Raw genomic sequence first — 21,975 nt, forward strand, 5'->3', positions numbered from 1 at the left:
AATATATACCATTGACAGTCATCATTCTCAATTGAGGTGAATGAGATAAAATTTGCATCTTATATTTATTTTTGGACGAAAATTGAGCTTGAACTATTTACAGTGGAAACATAACATACTTTTATGGACATGTAACATTATCAAAATTTTGGAATGGAATAGTTTTGGGCTAAGCCTGTTGTTCCTACCCAATCATATTATTTTAGATGATTTGTAATATTGTATCCACGAATAAATAAATAAATATATTAGAATAATACATTAGCACAATGTATTATCTATTTTATTATCAAAATATTAATAATGGATCTACATTATTAGAGTGTATTCTCTATTTTTACTTCTATGAGCAGATTAAGTTTAACTTATGTATGAAGTGAAACTCCTCCCTACACACAGATGGATAGTCTAGTAGGGGGATTCCAAAAAATTTTGTATATTGTATTTTATATTCGTGTATTATGCTTTTTGTGGAAAATAAATTTAAATTGGAATTGAAATTGAATGCATGTTCAAATAAATTATCCGACTGACTTGAACTGTGAAAATGATGTAACAATATCGTACATTAATCCTCGATTTTAGTTTTTCCTCCATCAATCAAAGAAATAAAGACTTCAACTACCAACCAATTCTGTAATCAGCTGAAACTAGAATTTATTCTTGGAGGCTGGTGAACTGGAATACTTTGGAGTGTCTAGTTTCGGCCAATGACAGTGAAGCTGAACCGCCATTGGTCTACCTACAGCTATAATGACCAATCGTGGGGCTTCATGCTTACTGTAAATAATATACTGCTGCTCAATTTTAAAGCTTCCATTTTACTAGAGATTGATAGTGGTGTAACAACTGGAAGTTGTATATCTAACTGTTCTTATCAATTAATGGTTTTGACGATATCGTATCGTTCCCATTAACAATTTACATAGAACACTGAACTACGAGAAAATTCTACGGAGTTACTAAAATATCACTCCAAATCAACAACATTATTCGGGGGAGCCTCCATGAGATTTCAGAAATACAAAAGGTACTAAGATTATTGTAGAATATTGAACAAATTTTTTACCATTTTATATATATAGCGAGTTGTTGCAACTTCAGTTATGTCGCTTCTCGCACCCCAATCGCCATCTTTCCTTATTTATCCAGTCTCCTTCAAAGAGACCTCTACTCTCCATTTGAATGTGGACATTGGATACCCATCTCTTTCGCGGTCTACCACGCCTATTTCTGTTCGCTGGTACCCAATTCCATACTTGCAAAGGAAGTCTTCCTTCATTCATTCTGCGCAGGTGTCCATACCATTTCAATTGTTTCTCTCCAATGACATCAATTATCGTGTTTTTTGCGCTCATTCTCTCTCTTATTATATCATTCCTGATTCGATCCAGCAACGTCAATCCTAAACTCCTCCTCCAGTACATCATTTCCGCTGAAAGAAGTTTTTGAGAAGTTGATTTGTCCACACACCACACTTCTGACTCATACGTCATGACTGGCTCAATCATTGCCTGGTATATATTTGTTTTGTATTTTTTGTTATGTTTTTATTCCATAGGATTGGATGTAGTGCTCTTATCATATTTTTTCCCTTCCTTATCATTTTACCACTATAATTCATTTATTCTATAAAATACTATAATCATAATACAATTATGACATTGGAGGAAAACCTAGGCAGAGCCTGCACTATTTCTCTCCAAAAATGTTGATAAAATGTTAATGTTGTCCAAAAGATAAGGTTATGTAATCACACACTGCTTCGTTTCTTGATTTTCGGTCCAGGAATGATGGTTTAAAATTCTGAATTTTGAAGGTTGATTTTATACTCTGAATGAATCACAGAATGTATCACAATGAATTAAACACTTTAAAAATATTGCACTTATTAAAAAAATGTTAATACAAAATCAAAAACCTACTCACTATTTGTTATTCACAGCTGAAAACTAATTATTGGAACAGTTTTAATTCGAAGGATTTAATAAACTATTGATTCCAAAATTATACTTCAGACTACATTAGATGCATCTAGGAATAACTGGTCCTTTTTTGTGTAGCTGGGAAGTTTATATTGTGGTCATTATTCATATTAAATAAAAAAAATACTATTTCTTAGTATTTTCATTTAATTACTGGCCCATTATTTTTTGATCAAGAAGTCAATACCATCTATATTTGGAGCTTTCAAATTCAATATTAGAATTTATCACAATATTTCCAACAAACATGTGCCTGTGTTAGCAAACTCGATGATAACAATTTGGCACTGGTTGCAGGCAACACACTCATTTCATTAAAAATATATGATTTCCACAAAGGACGAGTTCACACGAGCGAACGGTTTCACACAAAAAAGTGGCCGGTTGACATTAATCCTCCCCCAACCCACACAACGGATTTGGGGACGTTTATTTCGCAGCCCTTCTCAAAAATCGATTCACACCCTGTGTTTCACGCGCCCCTACAACAGGGGGGTGACGAACACCTCACACTTTGCCCCTCTAAAACAAATGAAATAGAACCGCTAACGAGCTTTAAACGGCAATACAAGTTATATTCACCGGTGTCAGATAGGGGGTGATTGTCAGAGAGTTAAGGGTGGGGGTAAATGAGAAGAGCGGGTAAATCAGGAGGGGGGAACTGAACTAAAAGGGGTAGGACTATTGGGAATTGGTTTTGTGTCGTATGTGTGCACGTGTGTGTGCTTGTGTGAGAGAGAGAGGGAGTGATAGACAATGGAATGGATAGATAGATAGAGAGAGAATGAGTGTGACAATGAGTTAGATAGATAGAGAGAGATCGAGTGAGTGAGAGAGAGTGAGAGAGAGTTTTGGCATGTCCCACCAAGGTGACATGTAGTGTGATAGGACAGGCTGCTAAATTCGCTGTTCGATGGGATTGGTAACCACACAACGATGTATGTGTGTGATAAATATATAAATGAACGTGTGTGATGGATATATAAACATGCATGTGCAAACATATATATGAATAAGGGTGTGTGATGCGTGTTGTACATAGAAAAAAATAGATTTGACTACCACACGATCGGTTTCAGCGTAGGCTACTGATTCACGTTTCCGGGTTGCTGTAACTACATCATAGAAAAATAGATTCTATAACCATAATTTTCATCCTCTCAGCTTAAATTCATTCATGTTTGAAGAAAATTATGAGAAACTACATAATATTACTCTTTAAAACTCTATACATCTCGTAGTTTTTTCGGTACGGTAGTAAAAATGCACGATTTAAGATGCACATTGTCACTTCCGTGATGGGTCGCTATGGTATTCCACAAACAATCTGACCTGATTCCGTTAATATTTTATTTAATTTTATTCATTTACAATGCAAATGATACTAATGTAATAACATTGAAAGATAAAATAATAAGGTAGTCCTTGTGCTATTTTTCTTCCAAATTTATAGGTGTAAAAGTCCGAAATAAGTTTAGAATTTCACGTGTACAATTTTGATAAAATAGTGACGTCCACGTTATAATGACAGTGTATAGAGATAGAAGAACAGCGTTGCCGATTCTCTGCCTTTCCACCGCCTTCTATAGAAGATAACACTGATACTGGTATATCTGATTGAATATCAAGTGCTCCTTCTTGCTAAAATGATCAATTAAGGTTTATTCGTGAAAAAAATTTCTAAAGGTGCGTAGAGATTTACGCGCCGCGAACATGAGCAATTCACTTTTAATCAGCTGACTATATCTGTATTTTTACAGAAACGGTGAGATACAGATATAAAAAGCTTGGCATCAGCTTTGGCAATTCACTTTTAATCAGCTGATGCCAAGCTTTTTGATATATATTTGATTTTTATATCTGTATCTTACCGTTTCTGTAAAAATACAGATATAGTCAGCTGATTAAAAGTGAATTACTCATGTTCGCGGCGCGTATATCTGTACGCACCTTAATGATCGAATAAAAAACTTTCAGAATTGGGATTGAATATTTGGTTATTTAATCATATTCCTACATTGTTTAACCACGATCTAGCAGCCTTGCAGAGGTAAAAAAGGATGGCATTATCTGTTTTTTCGAATGATAGACAATGATAGCAACACCAATGTGAATCAAATGCTGCCAACATAACGTGGACCACATTATAACCTGACCATGAGAGAGTATGTCATCAGCAGACGACACTAGAATCTGAGTTGATTTTTTTGTTTGTCAACCATTTTTGCTGTTCACATGCAAAGTAGGTGCAGAAAAAAGGAAAACCTCAGCAATGGTGGCCGTGTAAACAAAAACAAAACTCATTAGTGGCGCAGCCAGTGACAAGAGAGTCTCTGTCCGAAAAAAGTGATAAAGAAGAGAGAAAAATGAAAATAGAATTTACGCAATGTCATATGTGTGGCGGCAACTGTTGTGGGTGACTTGTGGAGAGAGAGAGAGCGTGTGATTGGGAGTGAGAGGGGGGGGGTTGGTGAAGAGAGAGAGAGAAGGAGTGAGAGCTATAAAATAGAGATAGCATGGGAGAGAGACAGTGGAAGAGTGAATGAGAAAGGATGATAGAGTGAGAGCGAGGGAAAGTATCGGAAAGAAAAATCTCATTTACATACCGCTCAAGTTTCGATGTCAGACAGTGTTGGAAAAGTCGTGCAGACAGCTTTTTGCTATAGTGAGGTCCACGTTATAATGACAGTATTTGATCAACTTTGGTTTTGATATTCTTGTCTATCATTCGACAAAGCCGGTGGTACTACCCATTTCTAGGTCCACAACGATGCCAATTATTATGTTTTTGACAGTGTAGAAATATAATTAATTAATTCAGAGAATCGGCATCGCTATTTTTCTATCTTTATCCACTGTCATTATAACGTGGACCTTACTATAGCTCCAAGCTCCAGTGTTTCAAATTTCTAACTTTTTCTGGCCACTGCGATTAGTACCTACTCAATTGATAAATGCTGGTTTTGTAATTTTGTGGTACGAGCATTTTCTTCATAAAAATTGTGTTCCTCCACAAAATACATATAATTCATTTCATCGAATTTTACGCATAATTATAATGGAATAGTAAAAAATGTGCTCAATAAATTCTCCATCAATGTCCACATGTTAATTTACTCCCAATTTTTTACTTTCCTTGTCCTATTAGCACAGGTAAGGAAAGTATTGCTTCCCGAAAAAAATTAAGGTACCCCAATTTCTAAATTTCTATACGTTTCAAGGTCCCCTGAGTCCCCAAAAAAAGTGGTTTTTGGGTATTGGTCTGTATGTGTGTGTGTGTCTGTCTGTACACTATATCTCATCTCCCAATTAACGGAATGACTTGAAATTTGGAACTTAAGGTCCTTACAATATAAGGGGATCCGACACAATTTCGATCAAATGCAATGCAAGATGGCGGCTAAAATGGCAAAAATATTTTCAAAAACAGGGTTTTCGCGATTTTCTCGAAAACGGCTCCAACGATTTTGATCAAATTTATACCTAAAATAGTCATTGATAAGCTCCATCAACTGCCACAAATCCCATATCTGTAAAAAATCCAGGAGCTCCGCCACATCTATGCAAAGTTTGATCTAAGATTCCCTTATTATCAAGATTCAGATACAATTTAAACAAAAAATCCCATGTGGAAAAGATTCAGCATGAAAATCTCCACGATTGATGTTCAGTAATATTTTCACCTAAAATTGAAAATAGGCTCAAAATTCGAGAAAATGTGATTATCCAATTGCAGACTGTTGGCAACTGTAGATTCTATTGAATGATTCACTATGAAGAGATAGCAGACCTCGTATGTCTTCAGCATTATTGTCCTGTCACCAGCTGGCTCAGATCTTTGTTCATAAGTAAGTTAGACTTGAGATGCGCGTGAACACTAGCGTCAGGTGATCAATTCTCATAATGGCAAGGAAAGTTGTGTGAGTTCGCCACACCAGAATTTCTGTTTTATCCAGTGAATCCAATTGATTTGGAGAAGCAATTCTAAATAGAAGTGATATTTTTGACCTATGCATATACTACATCGATACATTTATTATTCATTTTACTTTTGTTATTTTTCGAGAGAATTTCTCCGGTATGAATAATACAATTCGGACATGAACAATCCTTGGACAAGGATCTAAACGACTCATGTGTGGAAAACTAATGTGTAGGAAAACGATTGTACTTGTATACAATAATACTAGTAGTTCTGCGAACAGTAGACCTAGCTCATGAATACAACTCTCAATCTAATGAGAAGGGTCAGTAGTATATTATTGTGAGGATTTAGCCATGTCATTTATTATTTTCTCCATCGAAAGTGCTAGAGTCAGTGCTTACAGGGACACCGGACTTATCAAGGAGGTACCTTTATATCGTCTCCATATTCATAATATAAACATATATCACAACTTTTCTAATAATTAATTATAAGAAATCGGTCAACTGACGGAAAAATGTAATATGCAGTAGGCAATTTAGATGATGAATCGTCTCACAGACGATGGTGAGATGGAAAATGATTCTAAATAGGATGGGTTTGTTGGTGACAATGACAGGAGGTTGCTAATGATGTTTTTCATGAAAAGTGGATTCAATGTTATTGCTTGTTATGCCTATGTAGAATGTTAATGCTCACAAATCAGTTTCCGATCTCATACCAAAAGGAAAACAAAAGACTTGACACAAGTAGGAACATGAGTTGCTGTATCTTCAAATATACTTTTGAGGTTATTCTACGGTTTTTTAAATATTACAAAAAAACCGGAGGTCTTACCAAAAATCGTTACACATACGTTTCTGCGTCTTAATTCAAAGAACTCGCATACCAAATTTAATCCAAATCGGACAATAACTGCGACTGTAACTGCGGTACAAACAAACAAACAGACAAAAGCCGATCGAGTCGAAACTCGGTCAATTATAACAGTTAACATAGTGATGGGTTTTCCTTCCCGAAATCTTGTTTTTGTTTGAAATTTTTCATAAGTGATTGGACAAATCGATACGGGGAGGAGAAAACATATTCCAGTCATCAACCATCCGTTAATTTAATCGTACTAACAGTAGAACTAAACCAGACAAACATTTATCATTTAATCGGCAAGTGAACATCACATTACACCACATAAACAAACATTACACCGTTGAGTATCATTTAATCAGCAAGTAAAGTTACCATTGAAAAGGAGCTAACAGATAAAATGATAAATTGAACAAGTAATTCAACGGTGTATCGCAGGGAGACAAACCTGAACCACTGATAATAGACTGCGGAAAGGTTAATGTAAGTTGAGAAGGAAGATCAAATGTGAATTAATGGGGGGAGAGAGAGAGAAGATCGTAAATAAATTATTTTCAGGGATGAAAGGGATGATAATGAAAGGTGAAGGGATGATAAGGAAGGTGGATGTGGTTGATAGCTAGAGGGAGTGAGAAGGTGGTAGAAAGGGTGAGGATGATAAAGGAGGTTGATAGCAGCTAAGTGGGAAATCTTTGAAAGAGAAGAGAAAAGGAAGGGGAGGAAGAAGAAGGTAGAGGTGGTTGATAGCAGTGAAGAGAAAGAGGAAAGATCTAAGAATCAGTGAGAGAGAGAGAGAGACAGACTTACTAGTGACGTCCACGTTATAATGGCAGTGGATAAAGATAGAAGAATAGCGATGCCGATTCTCTGCATTAATTAATTATATTTCTACACTGTAAAAAACATAATTGGCATCGTTGTTGACCTGCAAAAGGATAGTACCACCGGCTTTGTCGAATAATAGACAAGGATAGCAAAACCAAAGTTGATCAAATACTGTCATTATAACGTGGACCTCACTATAGAACAGTTTAGAGGAAGAGGAGTATCTGTGAGAGAGACAGAACATGCAGAATGAATGTGTAATCGAGAGAGGGTTGATTGAGAAAGTGTGTTTGATTAGGTGTTCCCTGATTGGAGGGGTTTGGAGTCAACAAGCAATACTCTCCAACTCAGCAGAGGTAGCTTGAGCATACACCAAGGGGCCTGAGCTGTAGATAAAGCTTCAATTATGGTCATGAAGGGGAATCGAATGGTCGCATTCCTGCTAAGCTGGCGTTTATAAATATTGAATTGCAATCGATGGAGACTCGGAACATGATGAGGACCCAGGTCAATTAAAACTTATTCGGGTTAAACTCGCCATAATTGAATCGGTCGAACGTTCGTTTTATTTTCTCCAATGCTGATGATGCTCATGCAGATGGAGCTAAATGATAAACACAATAATTTATCGTTGGTGAGCCTTTTTAAGTAACGAATTTTGTGGAATTTACGGTTTCGATAACCTTTTCTCCATGATAGGATTGCGTGAATTTCTAACAAATATAGATAAAGAGTCCCGACTTTTCGCTTGATAAATTTGGCTCACCAAAGTATTGATCAATAATTTCGAATAAATGATTTCATTCATTCATTTATTCATAGACAATAGATACAATGCAGGTAAAAACAACAGGCATTCACCCAAAACTGATTTAAACCTTAATTTGGAATACACAGTATAGAGGTTATGTAAATGATAACTTAATTCACATAGGCTACTATTTGTGGGTTTATTCTATTATATTAAGCAAGCAATTTCTGTATTTATATATCTGGTTATCTTTATATCTGGTTATTTATGTTTAATGGATCTCGGAAACGGCTCTAGCGATTTTCACGAAATTTGGAACATAGTAATAATAATAATAATAATATCGAGTGACCTGGCTGGCTCAGGTCTGGTGTCAGTGTTTTCAGGTCGCAACTGATCAATTTCAGGAACATAGTAGGTTTATTATGATATTTAGATTTAGGTTTCATTCTTCGGCAAACTCGCTGAACGACATTAAAAGGATAATTCATCCTTGGAAAACAGATGATAATTTCGTCGTCTCTCGATAACTGAAGATGCGTGTGCTTGTGTGGGAGAGAGACAGAATTATTTCCAGCTGTGTGATCATAATCAATAAGCGACAAATTTTATCTAGCTAGACAATTTAATCCATTTGGTCAACATAATCTGATTTGTTGACATCAACTTATCAATTTAAAATGTCTAGAAAAAATCCTAAATAATCATAGAACTTTCTGTCCTATCGTACCGTGACGTGTCATCCCGGAATGTGAGTGTGAGCGCTGTTATTAGGTCTGGCTGCAACAAGCTGTCTACAACGTTGATGGAAAGATTTATTTCCAAGATGTTCGATGTTTTTGAACGGGTAATATTATAGTCAACTGTCTACTAACGTTGATGGAAAGATACATTTTCAAGATGTTCGATGTTTTTGAACGGGTAGTATTATAGTCCACTAGACAGCTGATTTATGATGAATAATTCAATAGTCTGATCTTGACTCTAATATTGGCGTATGAAGGAGGCTCTTTTTTCCTTTTATATTATCCTTGAAATGCAAAATTTCCAAAAACCTTGTATATACGTCGACGCGCAATTTAAAAAGGAAAATACCTGTCAAATTTCATGAAAATCTATCACAGCGTTCCGCCGAAAATGCGCAACATATAAACATTTAAACATTAAGAGAAATGCCAAACCGTCGACTTGAATCTTAGACCTCACTTCGCTCGGTCAACAAAGCAAATTCAAATCAAAAGCTAACTCCATTTTCATTTGTGTTTCAATAAGATAGTCCAGTTTCCAATGAGGATACGGAAGCAATGATTTGAAAACTACAAAATCTGGTGTGGCGCACTGACACAACTTTCCTTGCAGTTATGAAAATTGATCACCTGACGCCAGTGTTCCCGCGCATCTCGAGTCTACTATTCAAAGATTTGAGCCAGCTGGTGACAGGGCAATAACGCTGGAGACACACGAGGTCTGCTATCTCTTCATTGTGAATCATTTGATAGAATCAACAGTTTGCAATTGGATAATCACATTTTCTCGAATTTCGAGCTTATTTTTAATTCTAGGTGAAAATGTTACTGAACATTAATTGTAGAGATTCTCATGCTCAATCTTTTCCACTCAAAATTTTTTGTTTAAATTGTATCTGAAGCCTAATAATTGAGAATCTAAAATCAAACTTTGCATAGATGGGGTGAAGCTCCTGAAATTTTCACAGATATTGGACTTGTGGCAGTTGATAGAGCTTATCGATGACTATTCTAGGTATAACTTTAATCAAAATCGTTGAAGCCGTTTTCGAGAAAATCGCGAAAAACCCTGTTTTTGATAACATTTTCGCCATTTTAGCCGCCATCTTGAATCGCATTCGATCGAAATTGTTCGTGTCGGATCCTTATATTGTAAGTACCTTACGTTCCAAATTTCAAGTCATTCCGTTAATTGGGAGATGAGATATCGTGTACACAGACACACATACACACACATACACACATATATACAGACCAATACCCAAAAACCACTTTTTTGGACTCAGGGGACCTTGAAACGTATAGAAATTTAGAAATTGGGGTACCTTAACTTTTTTCGGAAAGCAATACTTTCCTTACCTATGGTAATAGGGCAAGGAAAGTAACAAGGCAAATTCAAATCAAAATCTAACTCCATTTTAATTTGTGTTTCAATAAGATAGTCCAGTTTCCAATGAAGATACGGACGCATTGATTTGAAAACTTACCAGACAATGCATATTGGAATCCAAATCCTATCCACTTCCTATTCATCTACTCAGACTCTACCCACAAAGTGGCCAGTGAGCATCAAACGCATTCTAACAGTTTTGTCACAATCGGAGTCCAATCTCAAACTCCGTTTGAAACCTAGTAAGTCTCAGACGTCTTCAACAAGGCGTATACAAACAAAAGAGTCTATATCACATGTTTAGTAATCGGAATATTGCAAGGGCTTTGAATGCTCAGTCCATAATATGCCGTGTATATATAACAACCATCCCTCTCTATAGAACAACTATATAGAACAACTATATAGAACAGCTATCCCTCAACACATATAGATGTCACACACAGAATACATGTAGCACACATAGTTAACACAGACTACACACGTACGCCACACACGGTCATACAGTGAGGTCCACGTTATAATGGCAGTGAAGAGAGATAGAAGAAAAAGTTGCCAAGTCTCTCAATTTTGCCACTGACTGTACACAGCTGTTACTCAATTCCTCCCATTAAGTTTAATCTAATAATAATTATCATTTCCTTGATAAAATAATCAATTTAATGTCAAATTGATCAAGAAAATATATTTTTACTATGTTGTCAAAACAGGGTTTTTCGCGATTTTCTCGAAAACAGCTCCAACGATTTTGATTAAATTTATACCCAAAATAGTCAATGATAAGCTCTATCAACTGTCATAAGACCCATATCTGTAAAAAATTCGGGAGCTCCGCCCCATCTATGCAAAGTTTGATTTTAGATTCCCAATTATCAGGCTTCAGATACAATTTAAACAAAAAATTACGAGTGGAAAAGATTGAGCATGAGAATCTCTACAATTATTGATTTTTAGTAACATTTTCACCTAAAATTAAAAATAAGCTTAGAATTCGAGAAAATGTGATTATCCAACTGCAAACTGTTGGCAATTGTTGATTCTATTAAATGATTCACTATGAAGAGATAGCAGACCTCGTGTGTCTCCAGCGTTATTGCCAAGTCACCAGCTGGCTCAAATCTTTGAATAGTAGACTTGAGATGCGCGGGAACACTAGCGGCACGTGATCAATTTTCATAACGGCAAGGAAAGTTGTGTGAGTGCGCCACACCAGATTTTTTCATAATATGATTCAAAAATTTGCTTTAATGACTGAGATCAGATTTTCATTTTTATACAAACCTGAAATGGCGGCTAATTTAAAAAGCTGTGATACAACAATCTGAATTTCAAAACAACAGAAATTGAGTTATTTGGTAGGTATTCTATTCCAATTTCCTTTAAAAATAATAGAAAAAAGAAATCCTATTTTAAAAATAAGTAATTTCAATGGATTAAATCTGAAATAACTTTTAAATATTATTTTTACCGGTACGAGTAGGTCTAACGAACGTATGTATACGTGTAGGCTAACTTAAGCATGGATGAAGTCTAGGATGGTTAGTTATCAACTTTTAAAATGTCATTTAAGGTATTTTAATGTGTGTTTCTCATGAGGTAATGTTTAAAATTTATTTCATAGTTTTAAAAATACATTTTAAATCAATATTATACGACTTGTGTACTCAAATATTTTGATAGAATGAAGAAAAAAATGGCGGCTGAGAATATTGTTTGTTCAGTCTTGTACAGTCACTGTCAAAAGTAAATATAAAATATTTTAGCAAATAGACAACATTGCAAAGCGAGAGAGAGATAGTGCTATCTGTTTTGTTGTATGATAGAAAAGGACATCAACAGTATTGTCAATCGTACGTACACTGCCATTATAATGTGGACCTATTCTATATACAGAGTCTGACACGATTGGGCTGACACGAGTGTTCAATCATAGAACGCCACAACATGGCCGGCGGCCCCACATATTAGCACGCTTATTCCATGTATCCCACTATGATTGCTCCACCTTATCAAATGATGTACGCTCTAGTATGTCTGCAATATCCTGTTCACATAGAGGCAATCAGAGACTACACGGTATTAGTGGCTTGTGGGTATAGTAGTTATTAATCCAAATCGATATATGCGATCGAGGTATAGTTTTGGAGCCCTTATTTGTGAATGTGATCGATTATCGATTAGCGAGACATGATATAAGGGAATATTTGGTGGATGATATTTCTCTAAGTCATTGTTTTTTCCCAATTCCATGATGTAATGATATAATATAATAAACACACTTTTTTATGTATTTGAACACGACATGCAGTCGATTATTAAGTAAATATTAAAAACTTTTACTTACTGACTGGAGTACTTTCAATCGTCTGGCGATCATTTTCAACAGTGACTTCAACACTTGTGACTTAAAATTGACTTCAACACTGTTGAAAATGATCGCCAGACGATTGAAAGTACTCCTGTCAGTAAGTAAAAGTTTTTAATATTTACTTAATAATCGACTGCATGTCGTGTTCAAATACATAAAAAAGTGTGTTTATACAAAGCAGCTCGGAATGGATCAAGAAATCATCACCTTTAATATAATAATGTATAATTATGTTTTGTTCACGACTGAGGACTAAGGGTATAGTATAACAGTGATTGAGCTGGAAGTATATGATAAATTGACTTTATAGAAGAAGATTATGCTCTTAAAATGCAAAATGAGTGTCTATTGATTGATTGATTGATTGATTGAGTACTTTATTTATGTAGATTACAATATATACTGGCTTATACACTTTATACAATAGTTACAATACAGCAAAGTTATAGATGAATTTACATATATAGACTAAGAAAATAACTATTGAACTGTATATGATATGAAAAAGCAATTTGTAATATAATAACTATAGATAATAATCATATTGTTATGCATCTACATAAATTGGCGGAGCTTTGGACATATCAATGTCCATTCTTGGGAGAATATAAAAATATCCTCCCCCTAACTCTCTACCAACGTTAATTTCGTTATTAAACTGAGGATTTTTTTATTAATGGAAATATGTAAAAGTTTAATCAATATGAATATTGAAGAGAAAAAAAACAAAAAATTGATAAAGTAAATAATTATAGGTAGATAAGATATAAATAATGATTAATAAAATGAAGTAGGCTGAAAGTAGATCAGGGTTATCAAATTTCAGTAATATACAGCAGTATGCAGTGGATATTGAAATAACATGAGTTTATATAATATATATATATATATATATACAATTCGTTCTATAACATGGTTTAAGGTTTATATTGGTGGAATGGGTGAGGGATGGTTGTCATGTGATCGTTCTAGGGCCGGACAGTTTCAGTAATTTGTTCCAAATAGTTTTTTTAAAGTCAGGTTGAAGCTCGCTCGGCTCTCGATAGACCTGATAGAAACAGGAAGTGTATTCCATGCACGACAGGCACTGACTAAGAAGGATTTTGTGAAATAGTAGTTCGATGATTGGGTATCCTTAAAGTACTTTCTCCGGTTCTAGTATGTGAAGCATCTATCCTCCTACCTTCAGAGACAAATTGAAATCATCTTTAAAATAGTTCGGATTACCGTATTTATAGGAGGGTACTAGCCCTTTCACTGCCAAGCACGTAAATATTCGTTTTTGAAAAGTATGTCTGGACACACCAAGCCCGAATATATTCGTTTTCATCTTTGAGTTCACTGTGCCATCCACGATATTTTTGTTTGCCTTTATTTTATAATACAGACATAGTCTGTAGTGTTGCCAACATAATAAGCCAAGTTTCAACTAATTCCGATCTCATTCGACGAAGATATCTAGGTTTCAGTGAACAGCTGCAGTGAAGCGCCATGTGTGTGCTTTGTTGCTTTGCTGTAGCTTTGTTGTATGTTGTGATTCAAAAGTGTAGACTTGTTTCTGTTTGTGAAGTGATGTCAAATTGCGTTCGTTGATTCAAGTATAAAATTTATTCTGAACATGAAATTCAATCTTTTTTACTTAGCTCAAATTCTGAAATTGATGAAGTGGAACTGGAATTTTCCCGGAGCAGTAGTGATAGTGAATTTTGGTAAGAATTTTCTGTCAACAACAATTCGGTCTGTCAGAGACACATTGAGCTCACATTAATACGGCAGCGAAAGGGCTAGTTGATCTGTGGGCATAATGAAAGTGTTTGTATAATAAAAAGATGAAAAAATAGATGTAATGTGAATGCCAAATGATGCCTTGCTCGATTTGAAGAACCCACCTCAGCAAGCATTTTCTCTAGAGGAGAAGTTGCCATATCCGAACGAGGAAATGAAGAGTTTACGCCAAATAACAAACACAATATAAGTTGGCCAACAAGGGGAAGCGATGAGCGGCAAACCTGTGCAAAATATCACTTTGAAAACTTTCTCATATTCTCTTCCTCCATCTTTCTTTACGCTCTCTTCTAGTGTATCACTCCCTCTTTCTCTCTTTCTTTCCTCATCTTTCATCATGCTCTCTCTCAGTCTCCTAACTTCCCTGAGTTTCCTCTTCCCATCTGAAGTGACTTTAGTCCCTGTTTCTCGTCTCTAAGGAGGAAACTCCTACACACTGTCATATTAGACACCTTCTCTTCACACTTTTCAATGGTGCAAGTTCTCCACTCTACCACTTTCAAACTGAAATGATCTTCCTCTCCTTTTTCTCTCACTTTCTCTTACTTTCAAACCTTACTCTGACCCTCACCTCTCTCTCACACACACATATTCTCCCGCTTTCCTACTCTTTCTAACTCACATACTTCTCCTTTTTCTCCCATCTCTTCTATCCTCCTCACACACACTTTTCTCCCATTGCTCTCTCTTACTCTCTCACACGCTTTTCTCCGATCTCCTCAACTTTATCGTCTCGTTATCCCAACACAAGTAAAACGACACCGAAACTCAGTGGAAAATCAGTGGAAATCCTCTGCTCAACAATTTTCCAACGAATCAAACTTCTTGCTAGATTTTCTCTGAACGGGAAAAGTTGAAAAGGACAGTGGATTATTATCTAAGGATCATTTCGATAATTTGAAGAGGAAATATCTATAGAGTGAATAGATGAGTGATAAGTGAAATGGATGGTTCACATTACAGATGACTGATTTGTGTTATCCTTATTATTTCAAATTTACTCCTTGATTGAGCCATTGAGTTCAAATTAAGGATTTATACTGACATTCAAATCAACTGGAATATTTTTTTTCAATGATGGAATAGTTCATATGAATTTATTATTCAAGGATGAATTATATTGATATTTTGAGAATGTAATATCTGTATTGTGAACGGATGAATCCTATTATATTAAGCGAGCATTTTCTGTATATATCTGGTTATTTTTATATCTGGCTATTATTATATCTGGTCATTTATGTTTTACGGATCTCGAAAACTGCTCTAACGATTTTCACGAAATTTGGAACATAGTAAGTTTATGATATAAAGATTCGATTGCACTAGGTCTCATTCTTTGGAAAACTCGTTGAACGACATTAAAAGGATAATTCATCCTTGGAAAACAGATGATAATTTCGTCGTCTCTCGATAACAGAAGATGCGTGTGCCAGTGTGGGAGAGACAGAATTTTTTTCAGCTGTGTAATCATAATCAATCAGCGAAAAATTTTATCCAGCTAGACAATTAAACGATTTAATCAACATAATCTGATTTGCTGACATGACATGATAATCCTCCTAAACTAGAGTTTATCACAATTTTCAAAGTTGATCATTATTTGACAATTTCAAGTGATTTAGTGAGTGTTATTCAATTTGGTTTGTATATAATCTAAATTATAATTTTTTTGTTTTCAAATGTTTGAACAGAAAATTGAACCTGAATTTAAGTGTATGGAACATAACCTACTTTCTGGACTATTTATAGTATATAAATCAAAAATCGGGAAAAAACAGTTTTGGGCTGTGCCTGTTAGTACTTCCCCAATCATTTTAAAGAACTGTGTTCGGTTTATCAAAAGTCAATAAATAAATAACGAGCGAAGCTCGGTGCCCCGATATTGATGAGTTCAATGAATAATTCACATTGCAGATGATTAAATTGAGTTATTCTTATAGAAGAGATGAAATGGAAGAGGACTTGTGTTCAATCAGTTGTTTTCATCAGTTTTAAATTATGTGGAACTGACAGAATAGTTATTTGTATATCTAGAGTGAAAAGTGCTGTTTTTTCTCCCTGATGGAAAAGTTTGAAGTCCGAGGCGAAGCCGAGGGCAACAATTTTCCTGAGGGAGAAAAAATATTTTTCACTTGTGATATACACAACATTTTTCCTCCACCTACATTTTTATAAAAACTGCAAATAAAATAATTTTTTAAAAACGTATGTGACCAAACAATGTGTTACAACATAATCTAAAAAGTAAACAGAAACAGCTGGCTTGTAATCACAGTTCTCCGACAGCACTATCTGTCGGCTAAAGTTGTAACAACAATGACAGCCACAACTACAGCTATGATGAAGTTCCCGTTTCAAATTTGATTAGTTAATAAGTAATAATCGTTGGCTGGTATTTTGAATAATATGGATTAAAAGAAAAAAATGTACATTTTTTCTAGTACAGTATAGTGATATGAAGTTTGTAATAATAATTTCAGCATACAAACATAAATTTTATATATTGATCAAATGTCTGGTTGAGGTATTGAATTTAGTTGGTTTAATGACTACTCTATATGCTTCCTCATCTGAGCTTAGACCTTCTGACCTATTCCAAATGTACGTTTTTAAAATAGAGATGCTTCCTATGTTATTTAAATGTAGTCACTTTTACTCCCTAGGGAGTTTTTCTGTTTTTTAGTACCGAGATCGGAAAAGTGACACTTTAGTATCATGTCTCAGGGAGTAAAGTAAGTACTTTTGACAGTAGGTGGAGGAAAACTCTTTTATTTCACCATAATAATAGAAAAATTCAACAACATCTCTATTTCTAGTGTGAATTTTATCCTCATAACTTACTCCAATTCACTTCTTGAGTCCAAATTGAGGATTAATACTGATATTGAAATCAACTGAAATATTAAGTTAATGTTCTTTTGAGTTAATTATATTGATTTGCATTCATACGAAAATCTTTTGAATGTAGGCCTACTGACTGTTCATTTGTGTTACCTGTGAACTGTAAATGAGAACTACTTTAATACTCCATGAACAATGTGACTCATTGAAATGAATCCTCCATTGCAATCAATAGTTCAATGTTCACCCAATGAGTTGAATGAAAGGGTTTGCAAGATGAAAGCTTCAATTTCCATTGATACAAAGTCGTGGCCATTCATAGTGTTGAGGGGATTGGTCATCATTCTACAAGTAGTACAAAGTACAAGTAGTTCTCAATGAGCTTTAGTAGCTGGCGAGGGTTTGGCAAGTAATCTCAGAGAGATTAGTTTCAAGCCCCTTCTCCGATCTTTATTAACCGCTTTTGGAGCTATTATTGGAATGTGAATCATTATGAGAATTGGGCCCGGTTTCTAGAATACTTATTAAATCTGATGGGTTATTAAAACATCAATTGATTGAAGCTTATATAGATTCAATATGGATTGAATGGTGCATCGATTTAATAAATCTTTCAGAAACTCGGTCAAAGAATTGAATATTCATAGTGGATCTATAGAATTTGTTGAGAATTGGACCCGGTCTCTAGAATACTTACTAAATCTGATGAATTATTTAAACATAAATAGATTGAAGCTTGTATAGATTCAATATGGATTGAATGGTGCATTAGATTTGATAAATCTTTCAGAAACTGGGCCAAAGACTTGAATATTCATAGTGGATCTATAGAATTTGTTGAGAATTGGACCCGGTCTCTAGAATACTTATTAAATCTGATGAATTATTAAAACATCAATAGATTGGAGCTTGTATAGATTCAATATGTATTGAATAGTGCATTAGATTTAATAAATCTTTCAGAAACTGGGCCAAAGACTTGAATATTCATAGTGGATCCATAGAATTTGTTGAGAATTGGACCCGGTCTCTAGAATACTTATTAAATCTGATGGATTATTAAAACATCAATAGATTGAAGTTTGTATAGATTCAATATGGATTGAATGAATAATGCATTGGATTTGATAAATCTCTCAGAAACTGGGCCAGAGATTTGAATCTTCATAGTGGATCTATAGAATTTGTTGATTTTGTTGCTTCTCTTCTTAAAATATTTTGTAAACGATATGAGATAGAATATGATGAGATAAGAATTATATTATCAATATTCTCCATTGTAAGGGCTATGTGTAGCCTTATCTAAGTTTGAGAGAGAAATAGCACAAGGTTACCTTATTTTTTCTCTCCCTATCATTTTGATGATGAACTTATTGTATCGATCAATGAAGAATAAAGAATATCATACGAAATCCGATTCCCAATTAATAATACTAGTAGTTCTGTGAACAGTAGACCTCACGCAGTATTCTCATCCACAAAGTACCTGATAGATACTATACACCTTATGGAAATACAGCAATAGACTGGCTTCTCCACACATCTGTGTAATCACTTGTCAGCTGATTTATGATGAATAATTCTATATTCTGATTTTTATTCTAATATTGGCGTATGAAGGAGGCTCCTTTGTCCTTTTATATTGTCCTTGAAATGCGAAATTCCCGAAAACCTTGTATATACGTCGACGCGCAATTAGAAAATGAATATCTGTTAAATTTCATGAAAATCTATTACCGCGTTTCGCCGTAAATGCGCAACATATAAACATTTAAACATTAAGAGAAATGCCAAACCGTCGACTTGAATCTTAGACCTCACTTCGCTCGGTCAATGGAATAACAGTAGTTCATACCAATATCATATCCAAAAAGAAAAACATGGAGCTTGAATTTCTAACAAGGAAATACGAGTTAGTATTGTATTCCCTATCATCGCTTGCTACCTGCTTTATGAATATAAAATAAGAGTTGTCAGAAAGAGACAAAAATTCTTGGAAGTGAGCGAGAAACGACAAATTGCTCGGCTGACATTTCTGCGTAAATTTACTTGTGACACGGGGCTCACAAATTCATTTCCACGTTCCCTGTTCCTGTTTCGACTGCACCTGAGTGACAGATATGAATTTTCTTGCTACTGGGTATTTTCTTCACTTATTTCCGTGTGGAATTTGTCAAAAAGTAGAAGTATTTTTCATCATATTACTCATCTGACAATCGTCTTCTCATAAAATTATTGATTTCTGAGTCTAAATGTGAAAAGTCGGATTTGAAAAAATGAATAGTTTCATCAAATTATTGATTTTTGAGTCTAAATGCGAAAATTCGGGTTTAAAAAAACTAATAGTTTCAGAAGAGGGTTGAAAGGAATCATTCAATTTGATACATTCTTGAATTATTAAAGAAATAATTTGTAATTTATAAAACTCACCATGTAAAGCCTTCAGGTACTGCTTTCCAGCATTTATCATCTGCCTCGCTCCTGGGTTGAACTTGTCCAGGATATTCTGAAATAAACGAAAATTCATCATTAGTTTAAAATAGTTTTTGTCATACTTACTCAATTGCAGCACCTGTTTTTCATGCGATAAATCAAGCCGGTAAACAGCTGTTTGCAGAACAAGATGAGATTTTCATTACAGCATACTATACTGTAAAGAGATCATAAGCTTTCTTTACAGTCGAGTATGTTTCCTAGTTCTAGAGTTAATATAGTCCTATGTTAATATTAATAACTCAAATAATTAAAGAACTCATCCAAGAAGTTTCAAGTTATAAGAACTCATCTGCAATCTTATAATATGGGCTTTTATTATTTTATTTGAGCTCGATGGGTCTGTCTGTTATGAACTAGGCGCTACGGGCTGGGTCATGTTTATAAAATGCAGTAACTCGAGCATAAGCAGGTAATGGTTTCTGTTTCTCAGCAATATTATTCTTTCTCAGATAAATATGACAAAAAATATAGTACGTAACTTGTACGGTAACGTATTTACCCCATTCGTATGATAATTCTGCCCTCAACTACGTTTCGGACATCATACTTATGCGGTAAATTATCGTTACCGAACTTCTTCTTCTTCTTCTTCTTCTTCTTCTTCTTCTTCTTCTTCTTCTTCTTCTTCTTTCAAGGATTAGGCGTTACCGAACTTGTGACGTAAAGTACTTTCTACAACGGAAATGCGATATTCTTATTCCAGTTCAGAATCTGAAAAATTTATGGTTTAAAAAATGCTAATAATATAAATTTTTTTTTTAAGCAATGATCAAAAGCACAATAATATTATTCGATAAATGACATCCTTTGATGGGCATCCATAATTTTCATTTCAACACCCATGTGAATGACCTCGGAAGCTTCAAAAATCCAAAGATTTCCAAAACTAATCAACTACTCAGCATGACAGTTGCTACGAAGACAGCCGAGGCAACTCTTTAGCGATCAATTATCCTGACACCTCAGTAATTAGAAGATGATTATCCCAAAGTTCAGTACCCTTGTGAAGAATCCTAGGAGTGGTTCTATCAATTTTCACCTCTCAAACAAGCACTGGTAAAGAGTGACGCTGATTTATCGTCTACCAAGAATTTGACTCTTACTAGTGACTCTTGACTTTTGACTCTAGACTAAGATTGTAGGACTACATTGTCTAGACTCTAGATTCTAGACTCTATAAATCGAGGTTGATTTTATAATGGCAGAGGAGAAAGATGAGAGAACAGCGTTGCTGATTCTCTGCCTTGTCACTGCCTTCTATTGAGGATAGCTCAACCCTTGAATCTGGACTCTGGACACTAAATTCTAGAGTCTAGACTCTATTATTGAGGTCGATTTTGTAATGGAATTGTTGTGAATAATTATTTTGATTCAGTTTTTAAGTTTGAAACTGTGTTTTACTTCATATTATTCATCATACAATGGATCAACAATGGAATACGCTAATACCAAACAACGCTAAAATGAATATATCCTATACCATTAAACGAGCAACTTCTGTTAATATGTTTAGATGTTCAGATGTTTACATGTTTGTATTTCACCGGATCTCAAAAACGGTTCTAACGATTTTCACGAAATTCAGAACATGATAGGTTTATAATATAAAGATTCGATTGCACTAGATCTCATCCCTGGGAAAACTCTCTGAAGGACATTAAAAGGATAATTATTATTCATCCTTGGAAAAACAGCTGATAATAATATTATTTCGTCGTCTGTTGGTGATGGAAGTGAGTGAGCGAGCTCATGTGTGCGGGACTGTGTCAAAATTATGACTCAGCTGTGAACTTTTGCAATCATTGAATAAGGTACTTAGTGCCGGTTACAAAAAAGCCGGGTTATTTTCAATCCTGATTAATTCCAGTAGATCCATCTTTTTGAAATGGTCTTCTCTGATTTGGTTCACGTGAAGTTAATCAGGATTAAAATTTAACCGGCTTTTGAGCAACTGGGCATTTGTGAGGGAAATTTTTCATTCTTGTGGGAATTGATG

At 34.8% G+C, this 21,975-nt stretch overlaps 1 protein-coding gene across 2 annotated transcripts in view; it reads right to left on the bottom strand.

The window, feature by feature from the left end:
• The window catches only part of LOC111063241 (brain-specific angiogenesis inhibitor 1-associated protein 2), a 552,780-nt gene that overhangs the window by 195,572 nt on the left and 335,233 nt on the right, over positions 1-21,975 (bottom strand). For both annotated transcript variants that reach the window (XM_039433822.1, XM_039433823.1), the window contains exon 3: positions 19,914-19,989. In XM_039433822.1, the coding sequence (XP_039289756.1) occupies positions 19,914-19,989 (76 nt within the window). The remainder of the gene's footprint in view (positions 1-19,913; positions 19,990-21,975) is intronic.

Source organism: Nilaparvata lugens, chromosome 8 (genome assembly GCF_014356525.2).
Source record: "Nilaparvata lugens isolate BPH chromosome 8, ASM1435652v1, whole genome shotgun sequence".
Taxonomy (NCBI): Eukaryota; Metazoa; Arthropoda; class Insecta; order Hemiptera; family Delphacidae; genus Nilaparvata; species Nilaparvata lugens.